Source organism: Pseudochaenichthys georgianus, chromosome 23, assembly GCF_902827115.2.
Source record: "Pseudochaenichthys georgianus chromosome 23, fPseGeo1.2, whole genome shotgun sequence".
Classification (NCBI taxonomy): Eukaryota; Metazoa; Chordata; class Actinopteri; order Perciformes; family Channichthyidae; genus Pseudochaenichthys; species Pseudochaenichthys georgianus.
Window position 1 is genome coordinate 16626990 of NC_047525.1, and position 26193 is coordinate 16653182.

The 26193-nt window shown below is 39.3% G+C and overlaps 2 protein-coding genes across 2 annotated transcripts; one reads left to right on the forward strand and one right to left on the reverse strand.

Moving 5' to 3' along the window:
• The first annotated feature begins 815 nt into the window (after positions 1-815).
• kiss2 (kisspeptin 2) lies at positions 816-2923 on the forward strand. Its single transcript, XM_034075157.2, has 2 exons — positions 816-1497; positions 2457-2923. The coding sequence occupies exons 1-2, from the start codon at positions 1386-1388 to the stop codon at positions 2717-2719; spliced, it is 375 nt and encodes a 124-aa protein (XP_033931048.1). The 5' UTR covers positions 816-1385; the 3' UTR covers positions 2720-2923.
• A 989-nt stretch (positions 2924-3912) lies between these two features.
• ldhba (lactate dehydrogenase Ba) lies at positions 3913-19836 on the reverse strand. Its single transcript, XM_034075156.2, is given in 9 exon segments — positions 3913-4750; positions 9012-9135; positions 11791-11908; positions 13537-13710; positions 15307-15430; positions 15432-15481; positions 15574-15691; positions 16785-16921; positions 19732-19836. Coding segments are annotated over 9 exon segments (1050 nt in total). The 5' UTR covers positions 19769-19836; the 3' UTR covers positions 3913-4582.
• Positions 19837-26193: the final 6357 nt, after the last annotated feature.

Consider the following 26193-nt stretch of genomic DNA (forward strand, 5'->3'; position numbering starts at 1 on the left):
TGCACTTATTCTAAATTGCTTTGGATTAACGCTAAGTGAAATGTAATATTCAATATAATACTCGTTAACCAACATTATAAGCTGTACATGTGAAAACTGTACATAAGCTAATAACAACCGAAAAAAATGATGATTATCCCTGTCCAATTGTTGAAAAGACGCCCTTCAAATAAAATGACATGGGATATGAAATGATAATAAATATTTGACTTTTCAATGTAGTTATGGTCAAGAAACCTAAGTAGAGCGAGGACGGCTTTCCAGTTGCATGTTTTGCTGAATTACTGCTTGCAGCTGCAGTCCTATGGAGCCCTCTGGCTTGTGATATGTGTAATGCAACAATGTATACTATACTAAGTCTGTCGTTTTTCTAATATTTTCTACTTTTTAGACATACAATAACATGGCATTTTTCTCATATTTGCACTATGTTGTTTTTTGTGACATTTTCAACATACTATTACTTTTTTTTCTACATATTATACTATACTATATAGTATGTAAAAAAAAAAAAACACAGTATACAGTATGTCAATAAATTCGAAAAGAGCGGTATAATATAGTACGTCAAAAATATCCAAAGAAACGGGATACTTTGAAAATAACGACATTGTATAGTATGTTGAACAAATTAGAAGAAACAACATAGTATAATAAGTCGAAAAACGACATAGTATAGTGTGTCGAAACATTTGAAAGAAACAACGTAGTATTGTATGTCGACAAATAAACAAAAACAACATAGTATATAGTATGTCTAAAAAAAATGTTTTAAAACACAGTGTATGTCGAAAATATAAAAAAAAACGACATAATTGTAATCTATGGCATAAATGCCAATGTGTTTAATGCACAAAAAATGGGTAACTGGTGTACATGGATTTCCAGACTTACGTCACAGGGAATAAAAAACAGTTTCAATAAATTGTTTCCAACTATCACTTTGGATAAAAGCCTCAGCTCAATATAATCAAATGTAATGTAACAACTCAGTGCAACATTCTGCTGCCTCTTTATGCATCACTGTATCCAAACTGGAACCTGAATTGTGCAATTACGCGTCTAGACTTTTGAGCCTTGGTTCCGTCAATTATTTAATTTTAAGATGTTTACGAATTTGCCATTTTTCAGCACGCAGGAACATATTATTTTGAACTGGATGAAGGATCCAGAAGCGAACAGAGCTGACAACATTTCCCAGAAGAGCTGATGGGGGACACATTTCAGCAGCAGCAGCGCAATTTACAGCAGGGACGCCACTGTGATTGGCTGTGAGCTTTAAGTGCAAGAGGTCACCATGAGAAAATATAAAGCAAGTCTGATATGAGTAGGTGAGCATTGACACTTTTTATCTGAACTGCTCGGAACCCAGATTCTGCCCCAACATGAGACTTGTGGCTCTGGCTGTGGTGTGCGGGCTCATTGTGGCTCAGGAGGGACGAAGTGTGGACACAGCTCTGACGGGATTTGACTCTTCACAGAGGACACGCACAACAGGTGGGAAACCTAATGAAATTAAACCAAAAAAAAAGCTTTAACTTAAAATGTCCTTCACGGATAGAGCCCATTTTAGTAGGCAACTTTGCAAAGACATCATCATCATCTTAAAGCTAATAACACTTACTCAATAGTCAATGAAATAGGCCTCTTTAAAATCAGCTCTCCCTACCAACAAGGAAAAAAGGGAAATATATTATTAAATAATGTATGATGGATTTTTTTTTTAAAGCTTTTAGATTATGATTCCTGCCATGGAGCAAAAGGGGAAATGATTGATAGTTACCGTAACCTCTACCTTGATATTATATCCAATGTGTTTTGCTTACTTTGTTGTTGTTCCACCCTATATTTCAGTGTATTGTTATTAGTTTAATGTAACCTAATTACTATTAACATGTAAATATGCTTTGGGAATGTAAATAGTGTTAAGTCATGACAAGCCATTTAAACTTAATAATAATGATGATAATATAACTGTTAAGCAAGTCATTTTACAAATAGGCCCTTCTTAAATGCAGAACTTTTTATTTTAATCCCAGGCTTAAAGTCTGGATTTGAATATTTAGAAATGTATGTTGAGAACTAAGACAATATAGAAAATATAGTTGAAGGCTACCTGAACAAATATAAAAAAAAGGTATACTTGTGGGTTATCTGTCGCCACTTTTTAAATAGCGGGTAGCTGGCTCCTCCACATGAATTTTTGTATTTCTCAAAATAACAAACATTTATTTAGAGTCTGAAAAAAACTAAAAAAGTGGCGACAGATAACCTACAAGCACCAATATAAATATGAGCTTTTATGTATGTGTAAGTGAGTAAGATTCAATATCCTTAATTAGTTTAACTTGTTAGGTTAAGTTGTTTAGTCATTAGTTGCTTTTTCGCCTGGTTTTCAGAAGCACGTGTAAAGTGCATGTTTAAGTGTGAGCGGATGTGTACTGCTCTTCCCTCAGGGTCCGTCCACTCGGCCCTCCGGAGGACTGCAGGAGACTTTCTGACGGAAGATGGCGCCCCGTGTATGTCCCTCAGAGAGAACGAGGACCAGCGGCAGCTCCTGTGCAACGACCGCCGCAGCAAATTCAACATCAACGCGTTCGGGCTCCGCTTCGGGAAACGGTACAACGGCTACATCTACAGGAGAGCTGTGAAAAGAGCCAGGAGAAATAAACTCTCACCCATTCTTCTATTCTCGCGAGAAGTGGAGGTGCCTACCTGAAACAGATGTGAGTTATCCTCTGAGGACTTGTGTCCCATTGGTGGAATTCCAACAAGAGTCTTTCCGCTTGTATGTGAAAATTGCATTTTTCTTGAGATAAAAAGATGTGTTTCTGTGAATACAACTTTTTTACCTACCTTAACTGTGAAATTATTTCTAAGAATCTGTCTAAATAAAAAGGTTTAATGGACTTGTATTATCAGGTGAAGATGTTCTTACTTTCACAATTAAAGTGCTCTATTCTATAACATAAAAAATGCTCTCTTGTACATTTCTGCAGTTTTTTAATTAAACTACAGACAACACACATTGTTCAGCAGCTACGTTGTGCATGATTCAATAGGCATCATTCATTACTTGTTTTGAAATACCATTGAATAGTTAAATAAACACATTACATGCCACACGCTCTTGAGGAAGCGGAAGGAACGTGTGTATGAGATTATTCTGTGAAATTGAAAATGTGATTTGGGACGATGTCGAAAATGTTGTCAAATTCACCCATCAATAGCTTACTATTGATAAACAAAAAGCTTGTTACATTTAAATCCAGAATTCTGTTCAAAACTAATTTCATTTTAAATTACAAAAATAAGCGTAACTTCTTCTGGCTCAGTATCACAGAATTTTGTATCGATATAAGTACATTTTGAAATTGTATATTAATATCTTCCCTATTTATGATTCCCAAAATGTTATTTACCTAAATGTTTGGGATCAGTTATATTTTTTCCATTAATGTAGAAAAGCTTTTAAACAAGGATTGATCCTAAAGCTGGGAAGTAACTCTATTGATTGATATAATATCCCTATATGCATTCATTACTGTTGTTTTAAGCATAAATACATTTTATAATAAGCGTTTCTGTTGGAATATACCTAATATTTTAAACATTATATGCGGTAAGCAATTGACGATTATTTGTTTAATCCATGTGATTTTATAGAAGCAAAATATGTTTTCTTGTAACCGATTTATTCTCTGCACAGTTGTGCCTATTTTTATAATGAGTAAATTATTAATATCCTCAATGGCTGCATTATTAACAAAGGTACAAAATAAAATAAGACACACTTCTTTTCTTTAGGTTCAAATGTATTAAGTTAAACACAGGGTCAGACAGTAAAACAAAAAAACTTGTGCTGGACATCCCCACTCCTCCCCCGCTGCTCCATCTCTCTTTGCTAACACTGAGGAAACAGGGTGGGGGGGGGGGAAACCCACTTTCACATTTACAAAGTCACAATTTCATTTTGGTAGGGTACCATTTTAAGACAAAGGTGCAAGGAAATAGGCTTCCTTTTGGATATTTGGGGTCTTTCATTAGAGGTTTATGGTCTTTCTCTTAGTGATTTCCTGCAGGGAGCTAAAGGAACGACTGTACGTGAGGGTTCAAGGAGAGACTTCTTAAAGGGTTGTGCTTTATCCTACTCCAAACTGTTAACAGAGTACAGTAGCACAGGTCCTTTTACATCTCTTAACACAGAAACAACTTCAGCTTAACTACTGGGGAGGAAATCTGTTAATTTAAAGGAGCATACCAGTGTTTTATTTTACTTAAAATTGATTGACAGGAAGTTGATGACATTTTGCAGCACTGATGAAAACAGTTAAATCACGCTGTATGATGAAAAACACTTGTATTCTCCTTCAAAATAAGAGATACAGTCTAATGGGGTTATATGTGCGTATCAGCAGGCTTCTGCATCAAGGGTTTTGAGTGTGTGTGTGTGTGTGTGTGTGTGTGTGTGTGTGTGTGTGTGTGTGTGTGTGTGTGTGTGTGTGTGTGTGTGTGTGTGTGTGTGTGTGTGTGTGTGTGTGTGTGTGTGTGTGTGTGTGTGTGTGTGTGTGTGTGTGTGTGTTCAGACGTCCTTCAGGTCCTTCTGGATTCCCCACAGTGTGTCGGCGCTGTTCCTCAGCTGGCCCACCTCGGCGTCCGTCAGAGTCATGTTGATCACGCTGCTCACACCGCTGCTGTTCAGCACGCAGGGCAGAGACAGGAAGACCTCCTCCCCGATACCATACATGTCCTGAAAACACACACATACACACACATATACACAGAGTTAGGGTAGGGAGCATACATTGTGGGGAAATGGTGAAGTCAGTATACAAAGCACCCTGCAGTGAATGACACATACAAGCTTAAAGACAGAAAAATCATTCAATTTTGACAAGAGATAAGGAGTTCATTATTATCATAATTATTTACAAAATATTTGTAATTATTGTTTTTGTGTACATTTAAATGTTTTATTTGACCTTTTTATTGCACATTCTTACTTTAACTGATTGTGTTTATATACATATTTGAATTTGTTTTTATTTATTTTCTTTCATTCTAAACTAGAACAACAATCACAAAACCCCAAGTTCCCCTGATATATATAAATACATAAGTAAGATTGCTTTAGAATAAGAGATCTAAAAGTATTACAATAATAATTTGTTTCATGTGAATTGTTTTATACAACATGGGATTTTAGTATTTTTCAAAATTATACAAATTGGACAATCTCAGTGAGAACTATTAAAAATAGCGAGGAGCATAGATGAAGGTTGTGATCATTTGCTAGATGTCCAAAAAACGACCAAGTAGGGTCCTGAAGACCCCATATTATATATAGCAATATTGGTAAATGATTTAATATCAGATTATAATATTGATATATGCTGTCTCACTGAAACTTGGTTGAGACATGAAGAATATGTCAGCATAAATGAGGCCACTCCACCCAGCCATGTCAACACTCATATTGCTCGAGGCACGGGCCGAGGAGGTGGAGTTGCAGCAATCTTTGACTCAAGTTTACCAAAATGTAATTATACCTCTTTTGAAAGCCTCGTTTTTAGTCTTACGCATCCGACTTGGAAAACTTTGCAGCCAATCTTATTTGTTACAGTGTATCGTGCACCAGGTCCTTATTCAGAATTCTTATCAGAATTCTCTGAGTTTTTATCAACTTTGGTTCTTAAAACAGACAAAGTAATTATCGTAGGTGACTTTAATATTCATGTTGACGATGAATAAAAATAGCCTTACTGTTGCATTTAACTCTATATTAGATTCTGTTGGTTTCTGTCAGAGTGTAAAATAAACCAACCCACTGTTATAATCACACTCTCGACCTTGTTCTGACTTATGGTATTGAAATTGAGCAACTATTAGTCGAAACCGCATAATCCTGCTTTATCCGACCATTTCTTAGTAACTTTGGAAGTACTGTACTAGACTACAAAGCATTAGTCAAAAGCTCTTGCAGCAGAAAACCTATCTGTTAGTGCTATAGCCACATTTAAGGAAGAGATTCAACCAATACTTAACTCGATAGCATGTCTGCATGTAGGGGAGGAAACTTATACAAAATGTACACCACCCCAATTGATCATGTTGTTGATAGTGCTTATAGATGCGCTGCGAATAAAATTAGACTCTGTTGCTCCTTTGAAAAAGAAGAAAATAAAACAACATAGATTAGCTCCATGGCATAATGCCGAAACCCGCAAAATAAAGCAAAAGTCTAGACAACTTGAAAGGATATGGCGTTCCACTAAACTTGAAGATCTCGTTTAATTTGGCATATTACTCTCAATGAATATAAGAAAGCACTGCGTAAAGCGAGAGCAGCCTACTACTCTTCATTAATAGATGAGAATAAGAATAATGCAAGATTTCTTTTCAGCACTGTAGCCAGGCTTGACAGAGAGCCACAGCTCGATTGAGCCTTCTATTCCCTTAGCACTCAGTAGTAATGATTTTATGTGCTTTTTTAACGATAAAATTAGTTACTCTTAGAAACAAAATTAATGACTCTTGCCTTCGACCAGTATAGTGTTTATCAACAGCTCCCGGAATCGTAATGTTCTAATATTACACTAGATAGTAAACTAGAATGCTTTTTCAGCCATTAACCTTGAACAATTACACATTCAATGATTCTCTCTTCTAAACCATCACCGTGCATGTTAGACCCAATTCCAACTAAGCTGTTGAAGGAAGGTTTTTCCATTAATTAGCACTTCTTTATTAAATATTATGAATATGTCTTTATTATCAGGCTTGTTCCACAATCATTCAAAAGTAGCAGTGATAAAACCGCTTCTTAAAAAGCACAACCTCGATCCAGAGGTTTTAGCCAACTATAGACCTATTTCTAATCTTCCGTTCCTCTCAAAAATTCTTGAGGAAAAGCGGGTCGCAAAACAGTTGTGTGATTACTTAAAAAACAATGATTTATTTGAAGATTTTCAGTCTGGCTTTAGAACACATCATAGCACAGAGACAGCTCTGGTTAAAGTCACAAATGATATTCTAATAGCCTCATACAAGGGACTTGTCTCTATTCTTGTTTTGCTCGATCTTAGTGCTGCTGATTTGATACTATCGACCATGATATCCTATTGCAAAGACTAGAGCACTTAGTTGGCATACAGGGAACTGCTTTAGGCTGGTTTAGGTCCTATCTATCTGAACGCTCTCAGTTTGTACGTGTTAACGATGAATCTTCCACGCAAACCAAAGTTAGCCATGGAGTGCCACAGGGCTCAGTGCTCGGACCTATTTTGTTCACATTATATATGCTTCCGTTAGGCAATATTATAAGGAATCATTCTGTAACTTTCATTGTTATGCGGATGATACTCAACTATATTTATCAATCAAGCCTGATGAAATTAATCATCTAAATAAAATTCAAGACTGCCTTAAGGACTTAAAAACGTGGATGACCTTAAACTTTTTGATGTTAAACACGACCAAAACTGAAGTTATTGTACTTGGCCCGAAGAATCTACGAAACAAATTATCTAAAGACATACTAACTATGGATGGCATTAATTTGGCCTCCAGTGAGACTGTAAGGAATCTTGGTGTTATATTTGATCAGGATTTATCCTTTAACGCCCACATAAAATCAATTTCAAGGACCGCCTACTTCCATCTACGTAACATTGCAAAATCAGGCATATCTTGCCTCAAAACGATGCAGAGAAACTAGTCCATGCATTTGTTACTTCTAGGCTGGATTATTGTAACTCTTTATTATCAGGGAGTACCAAGAAGTCAATCAAGTCGCTTCAGCTGATTCAAAATGCTGCGGCTCGTGTACTAACCAGAGTTAGGAAAAGGGACCACATTACTCCTGCTCTGGCTGCCTTACACTGGCTCCCTATAGAACACAGGATAGAATTTAAAATTCTTCTTCTCGCCTACAAAGCCCTTAATGGGCAGGCGCCATCTTACCTTAAAGAACTCATTATACCCTACTGTCCTACTAGGGCATTGCGTTCCAAGAATGCAGGGTTGTTGGTTGTTCCTAGAATCTTTAAAAGTACAATGGGAGCCAGAGCCTTTTCTTATCAAGCTCCACATTTGTGGAATCAGCTTCCAGTTTGTGTTCGGGCGGCAGACACCCTATCCGTTTTTAAGAGTGCGCTTAAGACCTTCCTTTTTGATAAAGCTTATAGTTAGGGCTGATTAGATTCAGCCCCTAGTTTTGCTGATATAGTCTTAGTTTGTCGGGGGACATCTTACTTCTTCCTTCTCTCTGTCTATACCCGTGTACACTCATGTTCCGATTAACCCAGCTTCCCCAAATGTCTTTCTTTTTGGTGTCTATATACGCTGGGATCCGGAGTCATGGATGATCCTGCGGTCCTGTGTCCTGGATCGCGAGCGCTGGATCTTGAGTCGTGGCTGTGGTCCTGGATCATAGGTCCTGGATGGATATCCTCGTGGATTCATCTTCCTATTATACACACATGCATTTCCAAACATTTGGACTACCTATGTTGCAAATGTATTATCTTTTCAATTTACACACGGCATCTATTGCACGTCTGTCTGTCCTGGGAGAGGGATCCCTCCTCTGTTGCTCTCCCTGAGGTTTCTCCCATTTTTCCCTTTAAACTGGGTTTTCTTTGGAAGTTTTTCCTTGTACGATGTGAGGGTCTAAGGACATTATTGTCATACTGATATTCTGTACACACTGTGAAGACCACTGAGACAAATGTAACATTTGTGATATTGGGCTATATAAATAAACATTGATTGATTGATTGATTGATATCACTTGTACATTGTAATACCATTAGTGGCAAATAAGTTACGTAATAAGTACTGTGTTAAGGCATAGTATTATCTGAAATTATTAGGAAATGAAGGCCTTGTGTAAAACGTGCAATGTGAAATTAACAATTAACAAATTGCAACAAAACAATGGTGGCTAATAGTTTAGCTAGCTTGCCCAATAATCCCATGTTTTGAGTGTGTGTATGTCCTGTGTGTCTGACCTTGACCATGGTGGAGACGGGATGGACGCGGCTCATGTTCTTGATGATGCTCTCAGTCAGGTCGGCCACACTGAGGCCGATGGCCCAGTTAGTGTAGCCCTTCAGCTTGATCACCTCGTAGGCACTGGAAACAAAGCAACACACGCTCAACATCTATACAGTAACCCTCTCAAAACTGTACGATCTGACTAGAACCTGTAAAGACACCTAATGGATGTCAAATCTATTTCATGGTCATATGACAAATATACAAACATAATTCTCTATTTTTGTAGATATCATACAACACAATCTATTGTAATTGTATTCCAAAAATATGTTATGCATTATATTCTGTAAGTAACTACATTACAATGTGTAATTTCAAGTCATCATGACCAAAGCATATATATATCATTATACAATTTTTGACTTGCTTGTAAGCGCTTTGAGCACCAGGAAAGGCGCTTTATAAATGTAATGTATTATTATTATTATTATTAGCACGTCTTATTATATGTAGACTGTGGCCGTTTCTCAATGTCGAGTAAAGCTGCTCCAGAGCCACTATTTCAAGCATACTACGTCATCGAGTGGCGCCGAATCACTGTTTAAATGCCCAGCATACATGTGCTACCAAGCAAGCCTCCTCGACATTGAGAAACGGCCAGTAACTACCTAGATCGCTCAATACTAATCAATTGGTTATGCCATCATAAGATTTAATTACAAGGAGTAATGTCTGCTAACATAACCAGCTTATTACAATAGCTGTCTTTGATGCGCAGCCTGAGGTCTGCCAGGCTGTATCGACTGAAGCTGGCACTAACACATCCTGGTTAGAGGTTACATTCCCCCTGGGGCCATTTTATCCAAAAAGAGAATCACTCATGGCCTCAGATAACAGAAGCACTTACAGCTCTGCCGCTGATAGACATGATAAACAATGCAAAAATAATTCATTCTCAAGTACATGATAGCACTTAACAGCAGATTTAATCATTTGTAAACAAATTAAATGTTTTAGTTTCATGATTTATCTACAGCCTTGACATGATGCAGTCGTGGAAAAAAATTACAGGGTAGGTAATTTTGGAGAAACCAGCTTGAGTGCGCTAGAATTTGAAAATACACTGGAAAAAATCTGCCACTTCCTTACAGAGCCCCTCCTCCAACACACACGAACGCGCACATGACCAATGAGGGCACGAGATAAGTTTGTGCACAGATGGAAGGCTGACAGGCAGGTAGGCCACCCAGTTATTTTAGCCGGGCTGGCTAAAATGATTGGTCGTGCTTTTTACAGTGCTACGGCTTCCACAGATGACATTTTTTTATGGATTTCTTGTCAAAGCATTTAATATATTCATTGCTATCGGGATGTACCAGTTTAGCCCTGAGCCTGTTTTTCAGGTCTCAGGCTCGAAAATGACATTCCCAGAACAAATGACCATATCTTCCCTTCTAAAAGGGTTAGATTAATAATCGTTTATCTCAAACTAATGATAAACCTGTGAGTTGGATGTAAAAAAGTCAGAATCAATATAGATGTTTTTTATTTTAAAGAAAATTCAGATTGAACAAAAACTGTAAATTATAGTGTACGTCCAAAAATTATTTTTTACTTACAGTGAAAACTACCCTTGGATGATGGTAAGGTAGACTAAAAGCTTTAGGAATCCAAAGTACAACATATAATAAGTACCCTGTATCAAGATTGATGCAAAACAAGTGACATTTGACATTTTTAGAGAGGTTTAGCAAAAAAAACTCCACCTCTGAGGTGATTTGGGTGGAAATGGGGGTTTTACCGTTTCTCTGGAACCCATTGGTCGATTTTGGTGATTGACATCTCTTTCTGACCGTTAGAGCCAATAGAATCGAAGGGGAATCTCCCCATACACACACATGGTAAAACAAAAAAGGTGGGGCTGAGTGAAGCTGTCTCTAGGTCTGACATCTCAAAACCGAAAAGCAGATTTATTTCTCATGGATTATCAGAAATCATTCAAAGTGACACAGACACATTGGATTAACCTATGGATTAACTTCAGCATCGTTTTTATTGTTTTAATGCCATTGAAGACCACTTTTGACCAGACTACAACAGAGGTGAGCCATGTTAGCGTTTCTAGCTACCTAGCTCCATATGTTTTGATGTGTGTTCTTGTTATTATCTCAGAGAGTTCGTATAATTGAGTGATGAATGAAGGGTACCCCTCGATTCTGTGTCCCCTCACCATGTGAAACGATGTGTTGAGATGTGCAGCAAAGATAAATAATAAGGTTTTGTGAGTGAATTTTGGTGCAGTCATCTGTTAGCAATTTTCGCTTGTTGCTAATTCAGAGGCTCAGCGTTACTTAGCATTGTGGGGGTTTTTTTGGAATTTTTTTTTAAAATGATCAGTTAGATGAGTTTCTTTCCGTTACATGCATATAAAACATTCATAGTTTATTAAATGAACATGCCCTCAGACACTGTTTCCTGCAAGATGTTGCAGGAGGCCCCCAGTACCGGGGTCTCTCGGGCTTAACAGGTTGCATTCCATGGAATATGACAAAAAGTGTTTCTGAAATAAATTACATACCCCACCTTTAACATATGTTTCTATCATCTTAACACCAGGATAATTCTAACAAATCACAAACACAGAAAGGACGTGTTCTTGGTTTTTTAACAGAGAAGACAATTGATGAGATTTGCCAGGTCTTCTTGATTAATTCAGTTTTCTGAAACTCAGACCTAATTTGGTTTTGCTATCTGTTCACGCTCTCCCACATTTCCTCACACACTCCGTACCTGTCAACTACAGCCTTGTGCGTGGCCTTCCACTGCTCACTGTCATCATCAGTGCCAATCTCAGGGTTCAGCTTCTGCAGGTTGACTCCTGCCACGTTAGCACCGCTCCATACAGGCACTGAAAAAACAACGACACATAAAGTCAATACTGATCTATGTTTCAGGTCAAATTACATTCACCATATTTTTTTTGAAAAATATCAGGATACATGTATTTATTATCCTTGCAAGAATGGAAGTAGTCATCACATACATAATAATAATAATAATATTAATAATAATAATAATAATACATTTGATTTATAAAGCACACTTTAAAGACAACATCATCTCAACGTGCTTCACAAAGCTATAAGGAAAAATAAGTAAAAAGATATCTAAAGGAGCATATTGGATAAAATAGGGCAATATAACAAATACAAATAAAAGGTTAAGAGCATAAAAGGTTAAAAAAAAAAAAAATGAAGTAAAGCACAGTCAGTAAAATGAGGTGTGGAACAAGTGGGTCTTGAGGCATTATCTAAAAACGGAGTGATGCCGAGGTCTGTATGTTCTCTGGAAGCTGATTCCACAGACGTGGACCCAGGGAGGAGAAAGCACGGTTTCCCATGGTGACCAGTTTTGTCCGCGGGACAGCCAGGAGATTGGAGCTGTCTGACCTGAGTGTGCGTGAGGTATGGGAATGTTTTCTGGTTAGCAGTTCCTGTAGATAGGTGGGGCCAGTGTGGTTGATGGCGTTGAAGACCATTATGAGGACTTTGTAGTTGATCCGGTGTGTTACAGGGAGCCAGTGGAGTGAGTGAAGGATGGGGTGAGGTGCTCTGATTTGCGTGTTTTTGTGAGTATCCGGGCGGCACAGTTTTGTACATATTGCAGTCACTGGTTTTTGCTGGAATGTCTGCAAGCAGAGAATTACAGTAGTCAATGCGGGAGGTGATGAAGGCATGGACCAGTTTGTCTGCGTCCGGTTTGGTGAGGGAGTGTCGCATTTTGGGGATGTTTCTCAGGTGGTATAGGCTTGGCAGACCATCTTTATGTGTGCTTGGAATGAAAGGGATGAGTCCAGTTTCACAACTAGGCTCGTTACAAGTGGGGAGAGGGGAATGGAGTGGCCATTGTTGCTGATATGAGGGATATCAGTTGTTTGTGTTTGATATGGTGTTCCAATCAGAATGGCAGAATATGTGTGTCATCAGCATATGTGTGGAAGCTGATGTTATGGCTCCTCAGTATTTGTCCCAGGGGCAACATGTAAATTAAAAAGAGCAGTGGCCCAAGGACTGACCCATGGGGTACACCAGAGGTGACACAGTGTGTGTCGGAGGTGCTTTTTCCAAGGTGCGTCTCACATACAGAGCATTTGGTACAACTAGTTCCCCGAACAGTGTCCTTCAGATGCTGATATACAAGAGAGGGAGTTACACAGTCACGAGATGCAGGAATACCAGCTCAAAGCAGTATACAATGTTTTTTTACCATGCTTGTCATATGTCTATCTCCATAGAGGCTGAATCATCATGTTAATCGTTGTCACAAAGCTATCGTATGCCTAAAACAGTGTGTCCTGATGCTCTTCCAGGTAATCATACATCCTGTCATGTACACACGACGTAGGGCCTTTGTTATCATGTGCTACTCTGATATTAGAAGAGTACATTCATTATTTTCCCAACAATATCCGACAAATATTCCTATGATTGTTAACTGATAGTAAATAATGGAGTGTGTTCCCTGTGTTGTACCCACCGCTGGTGTCTCCGTGCTCGCCCAGCACCCAGCCGTTGAAGGAGCTGGCGTGGATGCCCAGGCGCTCGGCCATCAGGAAGCGGAAGCGGGCCGAGTCCAGGTTGGTGCCGCTGCCGATGACGCGGTGCTTAGGCAGACCGCTCAGCTTCCAGGTCACGTAGGTCAGCACGTCCACTGTGGAAGGAGGGTGGAGTTATAGATATGTATACAGTATATAAGAAAACATGGCTGCCGAATGAGGAGCGACTATGCCAACAGTGTGGAGGAACTGCTGTGGAAACAGAGAAGCACTTTCTCATACAATGCCCAAAGTTCAAACCTGTACGGAAACAATTCTTACCAAAATGCTATAATAGGGCAGCCTCAGTTATTTGAAAAACGAAAACTACAAATATTACTAGGAAGAGAAAGCTGTCAATACATGAGAGAATCAGACTGACCTGCTACACCAGGTCGCACATCTCACGTCTTTTATAATTATTTTCTTATAAATATATGATATGAAATGACAATCAGCATCATCCTGCAGAATCATCAATAACTAAGCTTAACTTTTTCTATCGTTCTGTGTTTTTTAAATACATTTTCTAGTTCATGTTCAAAAACGATATATTGTTTTCCATGTAAAGAAAAGTATTCTTGCATTTGTTAAAAATGTTTATTTTATTTTTTTATTTTTATTTATCCTTTGTTTATCCAGGAATGTCGCATTGAGATACAAGATCTCTTCTTCTAGGGAGTCCTGACCAACACGGCACACAACAAGTTTCAACATAAAACAAGGGCATTTAAACAAAAAAAACATACAATTCAAATATAAATACAGAAGGCCATTTGTGCAGTGGCAAGAAGCATAATCACATCAGCAATAGCATCAGGTAAAACAGTTACATGTTTCATGAAGGGCTAATCGTAGCATACCTTTAAAAGCATTTACAGTAAGAAGTGCCTCTAGACAAAGTTTTACTTGCAGCGTATTCCATAAAAAGGGAGCATAGTGGGGAGAATGCAGCTTTACCAAGCTCTGACTGCATCAAAGGAACATTTAAAAGCATCCCATTTGCTGCTCGTCTGGTATTAAAAAAGCAAGTATAAAAGGACAGAAGTCTGGAGATATATAAGGGCAGCTTACCTAGCAATGACTTAAGGATAAAAATCAACATGTGTGATTGTCTTCTTTGGTACAGAGAGGACCATCCTAAGGACTGATACAAAGTGCAGTGGTGGGTGCGAGAGCCTGCACCCGTTACAAAACGTATAGCAGTATGGTACGCAGAATCCAGCTTTTTAAGCAGGGAGGAAGAAGCATGCATATAGATCACATCGCCATAGTCTAATACAGACAGAAAGGAACTCTGCACAATTCTCTTCCTGGCTTCAGACGGGAAACATTTCTTTAAACGAAAGAAAAAGCCCAGTTTAGGTCTAAGTTTTCTCAGTAGGTTCCCAATATGAACATCAATACATACACTTCACAATACATTCCCAATGTATATGTATGTACAGTATAGATGTCGCAATTGTATAAATGAAATGATGGTCATCAATTGAATTGATATGTAATATACTTAGTAAACATTACACATGCACACAAACGCGATGTCATGAACCCAGTTTTTAGTTTGTTTTCTGTTTAGTCACATTTGTTTTGTCTTGCTTTGTCTAGATATGCCTTAAATGTTAGTCTTTATGTGAACAAGTCTTCTGCAAATAGATCCAACCCAGCTCCTCTCCCCTTGACACCCAGAGATGATAATGTATCGTACTCACCAGGGTTGGAGACCACCACCAGGGTGCAGTTGGGGCTGTACTTGACGATCTGGGGGATGATGGACTTGAACACGTTGACGTTCCTCTGGACCAGGTTCAGGCGGCTCTCGCCTTCCTGCTGCCGAAACACCGGCCGTCACCACCACCAGGCGAGAGTTAGCCGTTACCGCGTAGTCTGGAGGAAGAGGAGAGAAAGGGAATCTGATGAAGAGATATCCAGGGATGTTTCTTTTAAAGTGCAGATGTTTGGCAGCAGCAGGTAATGACCTGTGTCAGCCACTATCTTCGAGGTCTTGAGGAAGAGGCTGCCGTGCTGCAGGTCCATCATCTCCCCCTTCAGACGATCCTTCATCACATCCACCAGAGCCAGCTCATCACACAGGTCCTGTAGAGAGGGGGGGGGGGGGGGGGAGGAGGAGGAGGAGGAGGAGGAGGAGGAGGAGGAGGAGGAGGAGGAGGAGAGATGTTAGGTCCATCTCACTTTTCACTTGGCAAGCATCTATCCTTTTTATTCAACAGGGTTTAAATGTGATTTTAATATGATTAGTTTTGATGGTAAAGATGCCTTGTATTACTTGAACTTTAAGTTTTGAATTTTAATATTAATCGTCATCACAAATATGAAGACATTTTCATTCATAATATATCCTCAACTTCACAGTTCTACACTTTGTGACTCACATCTAGAACAATTTCTTGGCAGGAAACATCTACTGGAAAATAGAAATACTGTATAATTTATAAAATTCATTTAAAAGAAATACCCCATTAGAAAATTCATAATGGCTCATATAAACATATTTGTTCTCCTTGCAGTCATTTATATATGAACATATGGGCAAACATATATAAACATACTAGGTAATTGTGATTTAATATCTGCTTTTCATATACATAGAAACAAAATGCACTGATATGTAACCAAATATTCCTGTGTGTATTACTAACATGAAAATATATGCATATTACATATGTGATTATAATATGCTCATACCTTATAGGTATCATTATAATAAAAAATAAATATACAGAAAAGGTGCGTAAACTATAATGTACCACATGCAGCACAGGCATATTGATTGATCTTATTATTTAAGGCATGGTTCCTTGTGTTTTTTCATTGCATTTACTCTTATTTGATCAAATATGAATATCTAATATTTGGGGATATAGTCAGTGGATAGCACATTTAGGATTTAAACAGCAACAAGAGTTTGAATCCACTCACAGCCAAATTAATGTTAGGACAATATATCAGCATTTACAGCCTAAAATATATATCTGTATACCTGTGAAGACATTAAACATCCATTGCAACTGCCATTTCTGCTGTATTTAAAAGTAAATGGCAATACACTGTCAGTTCTGTAAAATATATTGCAATTTACACATATGGCAATGAATCATATTTTTCTAATGGTGCTTTACTATTGTTCTTATATGAGTAAACCCATTGTGACGGGGTGCTTGTGTCTTACCCGCAGCAGGATGCTGATGGCGCAGGCCATGCCCACCTGGCCCACCCCCACCACGGTCACCTTGTTCCTGGGGGGCTCAGCGGGGGTGCTGGCCAGAGGGCTGATCAGCTTCTGGAGGACTGAGGACATGATGGCAGCTGCAGGGGACACAGAGAAGACATGTCCATCAGCTGAGACACACCTCTAATACGACAAGCACAATGTAGAGCAGGATTGTACCGTCATAATGAAAGAAAAATGAGTCAGCATTTACACTTGAGGTTCCGCTGTCTCTTAGTCAATGTTTTTCTTCTGTGTTTTTGGTTATAAATGCCTGAAATAAGGTCTGTCATTCATACCATCTAAAGAGATTTCAATGTTTTATTCTGTGACATAAAATATATCAGTAAATGTAATATTTGTTTTGCGTATTGTAATTGACTTATAACCATATAAAATGAAGGAATATGCCAGGATATACCAAGATTTGTAGACATAACCAGTGCCATTTGTGCCACATTTGTGCAATAAATAATGAGTCAAACATTATCTCAACACTCAAATTGTCACCATTAATTTTCCGCAATTGTTCTGTATTTCTACAGTAGTTTTTTTTTTTTAATCCTTAAACCCGAGCCTGTTTTTCATGTCTCAGGCTCGAAAATGACATTCCCAGAACAAATGTCTATCCATAACCATGTCAACCATATCTTCCCTTCTAAAAGGGTTAAATTAATAATCTTTTTTCTCAAAGCAAGGTTACACCTGTGAGTTGGATGTAGAAGTGTCAGAATCAATATAGATGTTTTTATTTTAAAGTAAATTCAGATTGAACACAGTAAAAAAATGTAAATTATTTTGTCCGTCCAAAAAATAAAATTACTTATAGTGAAAACCACCCTTGAATGATGGGATGGTAGACTAAAAGCTTTAGGAATCCAAACTACAACATATAATAAAGTAAGCCTACCCTGTATCAAGATTGATGCAAGACAAGTGCAATTTGACCTTTTTAGAGAGATTTAGCAAAAAATAAACACTTCTGGGGTCATTTGGGTGGATTTTCCATATCTCTGGGCCCCCTTGGTCGATTTTGCTAATTGACATCTCTTTCTAACCGTCAGAGCCAATGGAATCGAGGGGAACTCCCACATACTCCTTATTTGCCAATGAGACTGCCGCATAGCCAAGACCGGAAGCTGTGATAACTCTGGTGGCTACCATTAGCAGCTAATTTTACTCTCCGATTGTTACATAAAAGTGGAATTATGGATTATAAATTAAAAAAAATATTACCCAGAAACATTATCAACCTATGGATTAACCGATTCAGCCGCGTTTTTTCTCATTTTCATGCCATTGAACCAGTCTTTTGATCAGATTGACAGCTACGGTGAGACGATCTCCCGTAAAAGCTCCGTAAAGGTACGTGTTGTGATGTCTGTGTTTGCTTCCCCTGTCAAGAGTTCGGATCACTTAGTGATAATAATCTGTGGAACCTCAGCTTTAATCGGATATCTTGTATGTGCAGCTATAAGTAATAAGGGTATCTTTTATCTTGAGTTCTGTGCCAAAGTGCTTTAACATTTTTCGCTCAGGGGTAATTTAGATGCTTCTTATGAGACTTGTGTTTTGTTTTGGTAAAAATGGTTTGTATCGTCAGTTAGCTGAGATTATTCCCGTTAATCTGGTATAACACATTAATAGGTTCTTAAATATTAAGATCCCCTGAGACACAGGTTGCGTTCCGATAATCCAAAAATCAGCTCCTAAATTCTAACCCTATCTCCTATTCATTGACCTCTGAGTGAAACGTCACGGGGTTAAGGGATAGTGAATAGGAGAATTCAAAAGGATTTAGGAGAAGAGACTGAGGTACTTTAGAGAATCCGAATGCACTTTCACTATCCGACGTGTTTATGATGCGCCAGCGGACGTCATGAATGTGCTGCTGTGGGGAAACTATGGAAACTACAGTTTTCTATACAGCGGACTACAACATGGATGTTTTAATAAGAACGGCAGACTCATCTAGAAGACTCTGCACCGTGCTCTGGTGCTGCTGCTGTTGCTTTATGAACGTGGACAACAGAGAAACATATTCTTCATGACCAAAGTTGGAATCATTAAATAAAAAGGAAGAAGTGAAACTTATGCTTGTCACCCTCTCCCTCCGGTCCACATTAATACCAATGATCCCAATATGTATGATTGTATGAAAATATCTTAAAATCAATACAAATGTATTTATTATAAACATTAGTCCTTACCATCTATCACTGTGTATATCACCATTCAAACATCTTTTAAAAGTTGAACAAACTCCACACAGCTCAGTAAAGACAGTGAAATGTTTACTTTATTTAACGTTAATATTTCTCTTTTTGATTATAATACTGATGAACGTTCAGAACAAAGCACTTTGGCAACTTACCACATATGTTTTAAAAGGCTTAATAAGCACCGTAACGTTCATGATATAATTTCTCGGTCATAACCGGTTGTTTCCGTGAACGGCTGACTGTTGAGTGACGGCAAATGCTGCGGCTGCAATGCATTGTGGGGCAGCATTTTCTCCTCTCCTTTCGTCAAGGGAGGTCCAGTGGTTCCTAAGCTAAAGGAGGTTATAAAGGAAGTTTGAAACCTCCTTTCCTTTCATTTGGAGAATTGGAACGGCACTTAACATGGCTGCCACTGACGTACTTCTGGGTCATTTCAGTTGGTTAGGAAGGTTCCTAAGCTAAATGGACTATTGGAATGCAACCACAGTGTCGTGAAAAAAGTACCCGCCGGCGGGGACCTTGGGGCTTAACAGGTTTTAATCCCGTACATAAGTGAATCAATCCAAGTAAAAATAATGGAAAATAAAGTTCCAAATACAACAAATCCTACCTTGAATAACAAAACACAAGCAGTAAGAACACTCAAAGCCCATGTGAAGGTAAGAGCCGAGTCTACAATAACTTACAGGAAGATGAGCGGATGGGCACCAAGAAGCGAGACATCGAGACGAGAGGAGCTTAGATCAACAGCTGACTACTGACAACCACCCAGTGAGCATTATAAATACTGAAGTGTTATCAGGGTTTCACAATTCTTCTTCTCTTAACTCTCAGTAACAGCATCATCATCATGTCCCAGTATGAACTCATATTTGTTTTAGCGCCATGCTAATCTGAACATTACAAGTGTGTTAATTATCATATTCATTCCTACACCAGAGTCCTTGCCATTTGTATAACATTGACAGCAGCTATCATTTCTGATGCTGTCATCCTCTGATACACACACTTGTCACAAGAATATGGTGTTCCTCGTGGATTACCTGATGTCTCACGAGGCCTGATAAAACCACTAGTCTGGAAATGGGTAGGTTTCTATTTCGGATAATTTTAGAATGTCTGTTACATTATCATGTCATATATCTGCACTTATATCCAAAGCAACTTCAATACACTTCCATACTGTAGTCATGCCTACGTTAAAAATCTTGCCTAAGGACACTTTGTGACATTAGGGTATGAGGATCGAACCATTGATTTTTGATTGATTTTGTATCTTTAATAAAACGTGTTATGCATGCTTCTTAGTTAATATTATGCTGTCTTTTGCTCTTTTCTGCTGTAACAAATGTAAAGGTCCCCTCTGTGGGTATCTGATTCTGATTGGTGTGCTCCAGTCCAGTTTCAAGCTCATTCAGTGTTGAACTTCCACCTAGACACCACTGCTTATGTGTGCTTCCGCTGACAGGTTTAAAAATCAACAGGAAAATTGACCCTTTTTATAGGAAAGGTTAATGTACAACCACCGTATGTAGGAAAGCCTACAGAATGAGACTTTTTGTTTAAATAACTGAACTGAGATTCATAAATCACGTTGACCTTATTGTGCATAACTTCGTCAGCATGTGGGCCGTCAAAACAGAAAGATTTCAAATCGCATCAATGTCACCAAGCAGGACAAAAGGAGGTGCTGCTCACAAAGACAGGACACAGTGTAGGCTACAACTAAAACAAGGTCACAATAAAACTGTGTTGAGAAGATGTTATTAGATTTAAAACATAACTATGCAAAAACACAACGATTTCTAAAGGTCCCAAGGCCTTATTTTAGGAACAAGTGACCTTAGCTATCAGTACGAAGAACAAAGCCCTGTGAGCATGTCATATCTGGCACAGGCTGAAATTTAGATAACAGATTTTATCAAGGATGACACTTGAAAAAGAGGAACAAGGGGTGTTGGTTGGTGGGTCTAAAACACCTCGTGGCTCTTTGTTTGGGCTGTCCAGCAATCCGGCACTTATTGGAGAGACAATAGAGCTACTGAACCACACAATGCCTCATTTAAGCCTCCAAAGAAATCACTTGCATAATCGGGTCACCAGCTGTATTGCTGGGTGAATGAGTTCTGCCAACACAGCCCGTTATATATTCATTTTAGTAATGTACATGCCGGTTTGTTCCTTTATTTACTGTAATTTTAGCGTAATTGGGGTTGAGTTACAGTCTGGCCTCGGCCCTCGATTTTGGTGAAAGTGAGTAGACTGTAGCCTATCCGTTTGAACGAAAGCTTCAAATATAATGAATACAGTGTTATATAATACTGAATCCGAGAGGGAAAGAGTTCAAGCTCATTGTGAGTTCTCTGCGATGGTGCTTCCAGTCATTGTAATATTTAAATACAAATACAGGACTATCAACCCTGTAAAAAGTCAGGTGCACAGCGCGGCTGCAGGCAATGTGATCGCAAATAGCCTACGTCATCGTTAACGTGATGGAATGTAAAACTCAATCTCAATAATGTGTTTTTAAGTATTATATTACAGGTCGAGATCAATGAGAGCTGGCTACAGCACATTAAATGCACTCCGAACACTTGATATTAAAATTGCATTAGAGGCGTCCACATAAGGCAAGAAGGGAAATTATTAAAAAATAATAATAACAGTCCGACGCAAAATAATGATGAAACTTTCCTTGCATCGTGTTTGAAATTGTTACTTTACATTTCGGTTAACATCGCATGCATTGAAAATAGTTCCCTGAAGCCGGTATTTCAACTGTGAGCATCCATTGCTGCTGGAGAGTGAAGCACGCGACCCTGTGACGCAGGCACCGGACCCCACAACGATTATATATATTTATAAAATAATGAGAATACTTACGTTTTTACAGTCTGTTATCCGTTATCTGGTCAGAGAGGTGGGGAGATGGCTAGTGGAGTTAACCGGGTTGCAGTGAGGAGGAGGAGGAGGAGGAGAAGGAGGAGGAGGAGGAAGGGGGGGGGGGGGGGGTGTGTGACCTTGATGCGTTCACATGTGAGGAGGGGAGCAGAGCTGAAGTCAGTCTGCGGGAGATTACTATTAGCATGTCTGCAATAAAGAAAGGAAGACGGGTGTTAGCATTTTAAACTGTAACTCTTGTCTTATATCTATTTTTTTTTTTTTGATTGATTGATTGATATACTTTATTAATCCCCGTGGGGAAATTGTTTCTCTGCATTTGACCCATCCTAGTGTTAGGAGCAGTGGGCAGCCATTTTGAACAGCGCCCGGGGAGCAGTGTGGGGAACGGTGCCTTGCTCAGGGACACCTCGGTAGCACTTGGTCTTGCCGGGACTTGAACAGGTGACATTCCAGTTGCCAAGCCAAGTCCCTATAGACTTCGCCACCACCGCCATTGAAGAATTTACTCCTTAGTCAGGTAGAGGCACAGCTACCATCAGAAAAGGGTGTAGATCATCCTTTTAAACCTGAAAGCATCCATGCATGAAAGCTCATTCAAAAGAAATCCACCCAAAATATAAACCTTAATTCATAAATGTTTTAGGTGTAAATGCCAACATATTGTTAAAGCTGCTCATGTATGTAGAACTGATAAATTGAGGACAGCATTTCTTCCTTCTCAGCTGGAGCAGCAAAAAACTATTTAATTATACATTTTATTGAGTTTTTAGTGTTTTTGTGTATGATACTGACGCCCGGCAGTAATGGAGTGTAACACATTTCAGAGGGAAATGTTCTACTTTATATTTACAGCAAAATTAATACTGTTCTCTAATGTATTTTCACATCCTGACAAACGACACAAATTGTAATATATAATAATATAACACTAAGAGTGGCCATGTTGCCTCCTTTAACTGTGTATACTTTACGTTTTTAAAGATGATAAATGTGCACTATAACTAAAGGAATAGTTGCTGATAAATCCATGTGAACATGCTGTTCTCTGCTGATGCTGCATGTCACATGATGATGATGGTGGTGGTGGTGACACAGGCTGGCAGCCAATAGGATGTAGCCGTTGTGCCTTTCTCTTTCTCCAACAGGGTGAGGATGGGGCTTAAAGGCCCCCACCCAGCTGCACCGAGGGGCCATTGTGTGTGTGTGTGTGTGTGTGTGTGTGTGTGTGTGTGTGTGTGTGTGTGTGTGTGTTGTGTGTGTGTGTGTGTGTGTGTGTGTGTGTGTGTGTGTGTGTGTGTGTGTGTGTGTGTGTGTGTGTGTGTGTGTGTGTGTGGCCTAGCATTACTATACTTGTGGGGACCTAAATCTGTCTACACAGTCACGTGTGGGGACTCGCCTCCCTTATGGGGACAAAATGGAGGTCCCCATAAGGGGAATCATTAATTTTAGGGTGAAGACTTGGTTAGGTTTAGGGTGAGGGTAAGGTTAAGGTTAAGGGTTAGGGTTAGGCATGTGTTGGTTATGGTTAAGGTTAGGATAAGTCTCCAGGAAATGCATGTAAGTCAATGTAATGTCCCCTGAAGTGGTGTGTGTGTGTGTGTGTGTGTGTGTGTGTGTGTGTGTGTGTGTGTGTGTGTGTGTGTGTGTGTGTGTGTGTGTGTGTGTGTGTGTGTGTGTGTGTGTGTGTGTGTGTGTGTGTGTGTGTGTGTGTGTGTGTGTGTGTGTGTGTGTGTGGCATAATGTATCGCATGTGGAGGGAGCAGTATTACCTGCATCACCTAATGTGTCTTTGAGTGGCCCGGGTCACAGCAATCCCTCACACACACACTTTGGATGTACCGCAGCTGTCATTAAATCCATTTGATTTACTCGTAAAATAGGCAGGTTGTGCACAGGAAACATAGTGCTGTCTTTTTTTCAACAGGATGCACCTAGATGCGTGTGTTTGCGCCTGCCAGGGTGAGGTTGCAAGGGGTCATGGGAAATGGATTCCATTTATGTGTTTGTAATGTCATCGCTGTGTCATTGAATAAAACATCAGCACTGAGGAATATGAAGGTTGAATTTCACATCTGCTCTGTGTCTCACCACAGCAGTAATTGACACATTTAGTGATAACCCGTAAATATGTGTAGTCCAGATTTGCTCCGTTAGCATCGTTCTCGTGCTACGGACTTCAACACAGCTTCAACATTACCTGGGGTCTTTTTAGGGCCCCATCTCCAGCATTTCTCACTGCTGATGGAACTGTAGGCTCCACCAGGGAGAGGCAGGCTTCATCAGGTCTCATTCCACCTCCGTTTCCATCACACGTTGCCATATTACACATCCACGACCCCCATGAACCTCCAGCTCTAATGCTTTTACAATAGGATTTTTGCTCGCTTCCAAGCCACAACTAATGTAATTCTAACAACAATCTCTATTTTTCAGGGTATTATAGTCATGAGTGAATTCACTTTTTAGCAGCTACCATAATGGGGCATTGTATTTTTTACCAAGCGAATCCTGCTTCTGACTATGTACGAGGAAAAAGCCTAGACAAACACTTTTATCTTACGTGTTCGGACCACACTTTGTAGCATGGAGCAGATTGAGGTTGTCTCAATGCATACAAATGTGTGTAATTAAAACCAACAGATGCAAATACTGTAGATGCATTCCATGTCATTTCAGCTGACAGTTTTGATGACAAAGATAAGCAACTAAATTGTACTTCCACAGCAAATAAACAGTAGAGCATTAGTCAGGCAATGAGGTGTAAAATATAGGTCATGTGACGTGTTGCCGTGACTAGATTTAGTTGCATAACATTTAGAGCAGGCAGCAGCTACAGCTGGCTACTAAAGGACCAGGGATTATTATGAATCCAGCTGCTTTTCATGGCAAACCCCATCCCTAGTAGCATTTAAGCTCTATAATTAGCCAGTGGTCCATGTTTGGGTTAGATACCATTACTGTTCTGGTCCCGTGCCCTGACCTATAACAGTTCATGGTTGAAGCCTGTCCCTGACCAAAACCATTAACAAATAACCACAATTGAAATCATAGTTATATCATTATATGTGGATTTACTGTACCTAAGGCCTACTGTTGCCGTGAGCTATAACGATAAGGCTGAGCCATCAAGCGTTACTGTGCTAACATACTGAGCTCACGGCACTAACTGAAAATATTGATGCAGCTCGTCAGATCAGTTATTTCGTTTCTGAACGAGCACCGTTTTTTTAAACTAATGTGATAACATAAGTATAAATAGAATATTTCAGCAACTTCTACACATTTAAAACCAAATGGGCGATTTCGCACTAGTGGTAATACTTAGGAACTTTCATTTTTGCAATGTGGCCCCATAGTAGTTGAACTCGATATCATTTTCAGGGTGCAATAACTAAAGAAGATTGTACTGAGCTATTAACTAAAAATTCCAGGTTTTAAAATAAATGGTAGTAAATAGTGAGGGAATTGTTCTTCTTGGCCCCTCAGCCTGCAAAATGTAATCCCTGGCTGACAAACACAATTGCTGCTTTTGTCCACCTCCTGATTTATGATTGGTGGTCTCTGCAGGTCAGCAGGCCAACCTTTCATAATGTCGGTCAAAGTGTGAACATTGGCGCACACGGTCCATTTCATATCCATATTTGCAGTATTAACTGCAATGACTGACTTGTTGTAATCTACCTTTTAGTACTGTTACAAGCTGGCTCTGCTTGTACCATAAGGACAACAGTTCCACACCGGAGTTGCCCAAATCAATCATTTAAGCCAACACAGTGGTTACAACCAACAATAAAACAGAACAGAGGAGCGGTGTCCTGCTGCACCGAGCAGGGCAGCTGAGAGAGAGCCAGAGCCTGTTCTGCAGCCCTCTTATCTACTGGAATCAAGTGCCACAGGTGGGTCCCATCACTGCTGGTTACAAGAAACACAGGTTACAGCAGCACCAACTGGTGGACAACCACAGGGTTGTGTCCCCCCCCCCCCCATAAAAGAAGTGTCCCCAAGACACTGAAACAGCCAAACCAATAACAGAGCTTATACTTACAGCTACTACATGAAACATACATTTATTTAATTTTTCGAAACAAAGATTTTTTGAGATTGCTTCAAATAAACCACCAAAAGATCTCCATCTACTCGCTGGTAGGAGAATATATGAAGATCTTAAAGTCCGTTACGAGAGTCAACTTCCATTTGTGGCATGTACTGAATGTCTGCTGAGGAATGGGAGCTTCCAAACCCGA

Excerpts from the sequence above, each read along its gene's own strand:
- kiss2 (XM_034075157.2), top strand. The coding sequence starts at position 1,386 with ATGAGACTTGTGGCTCTGGCTGTGGTGTGCGGGCTCATTGTGGCTCAG. Across the intron at positions 1,498-2,456 it reads ACAGAGGACACGCACAACAG|GGTCCGTCCACTCGGCCCTC; the intron begins GTGGGAAACCTA and ends CTCTTCCCTCAG.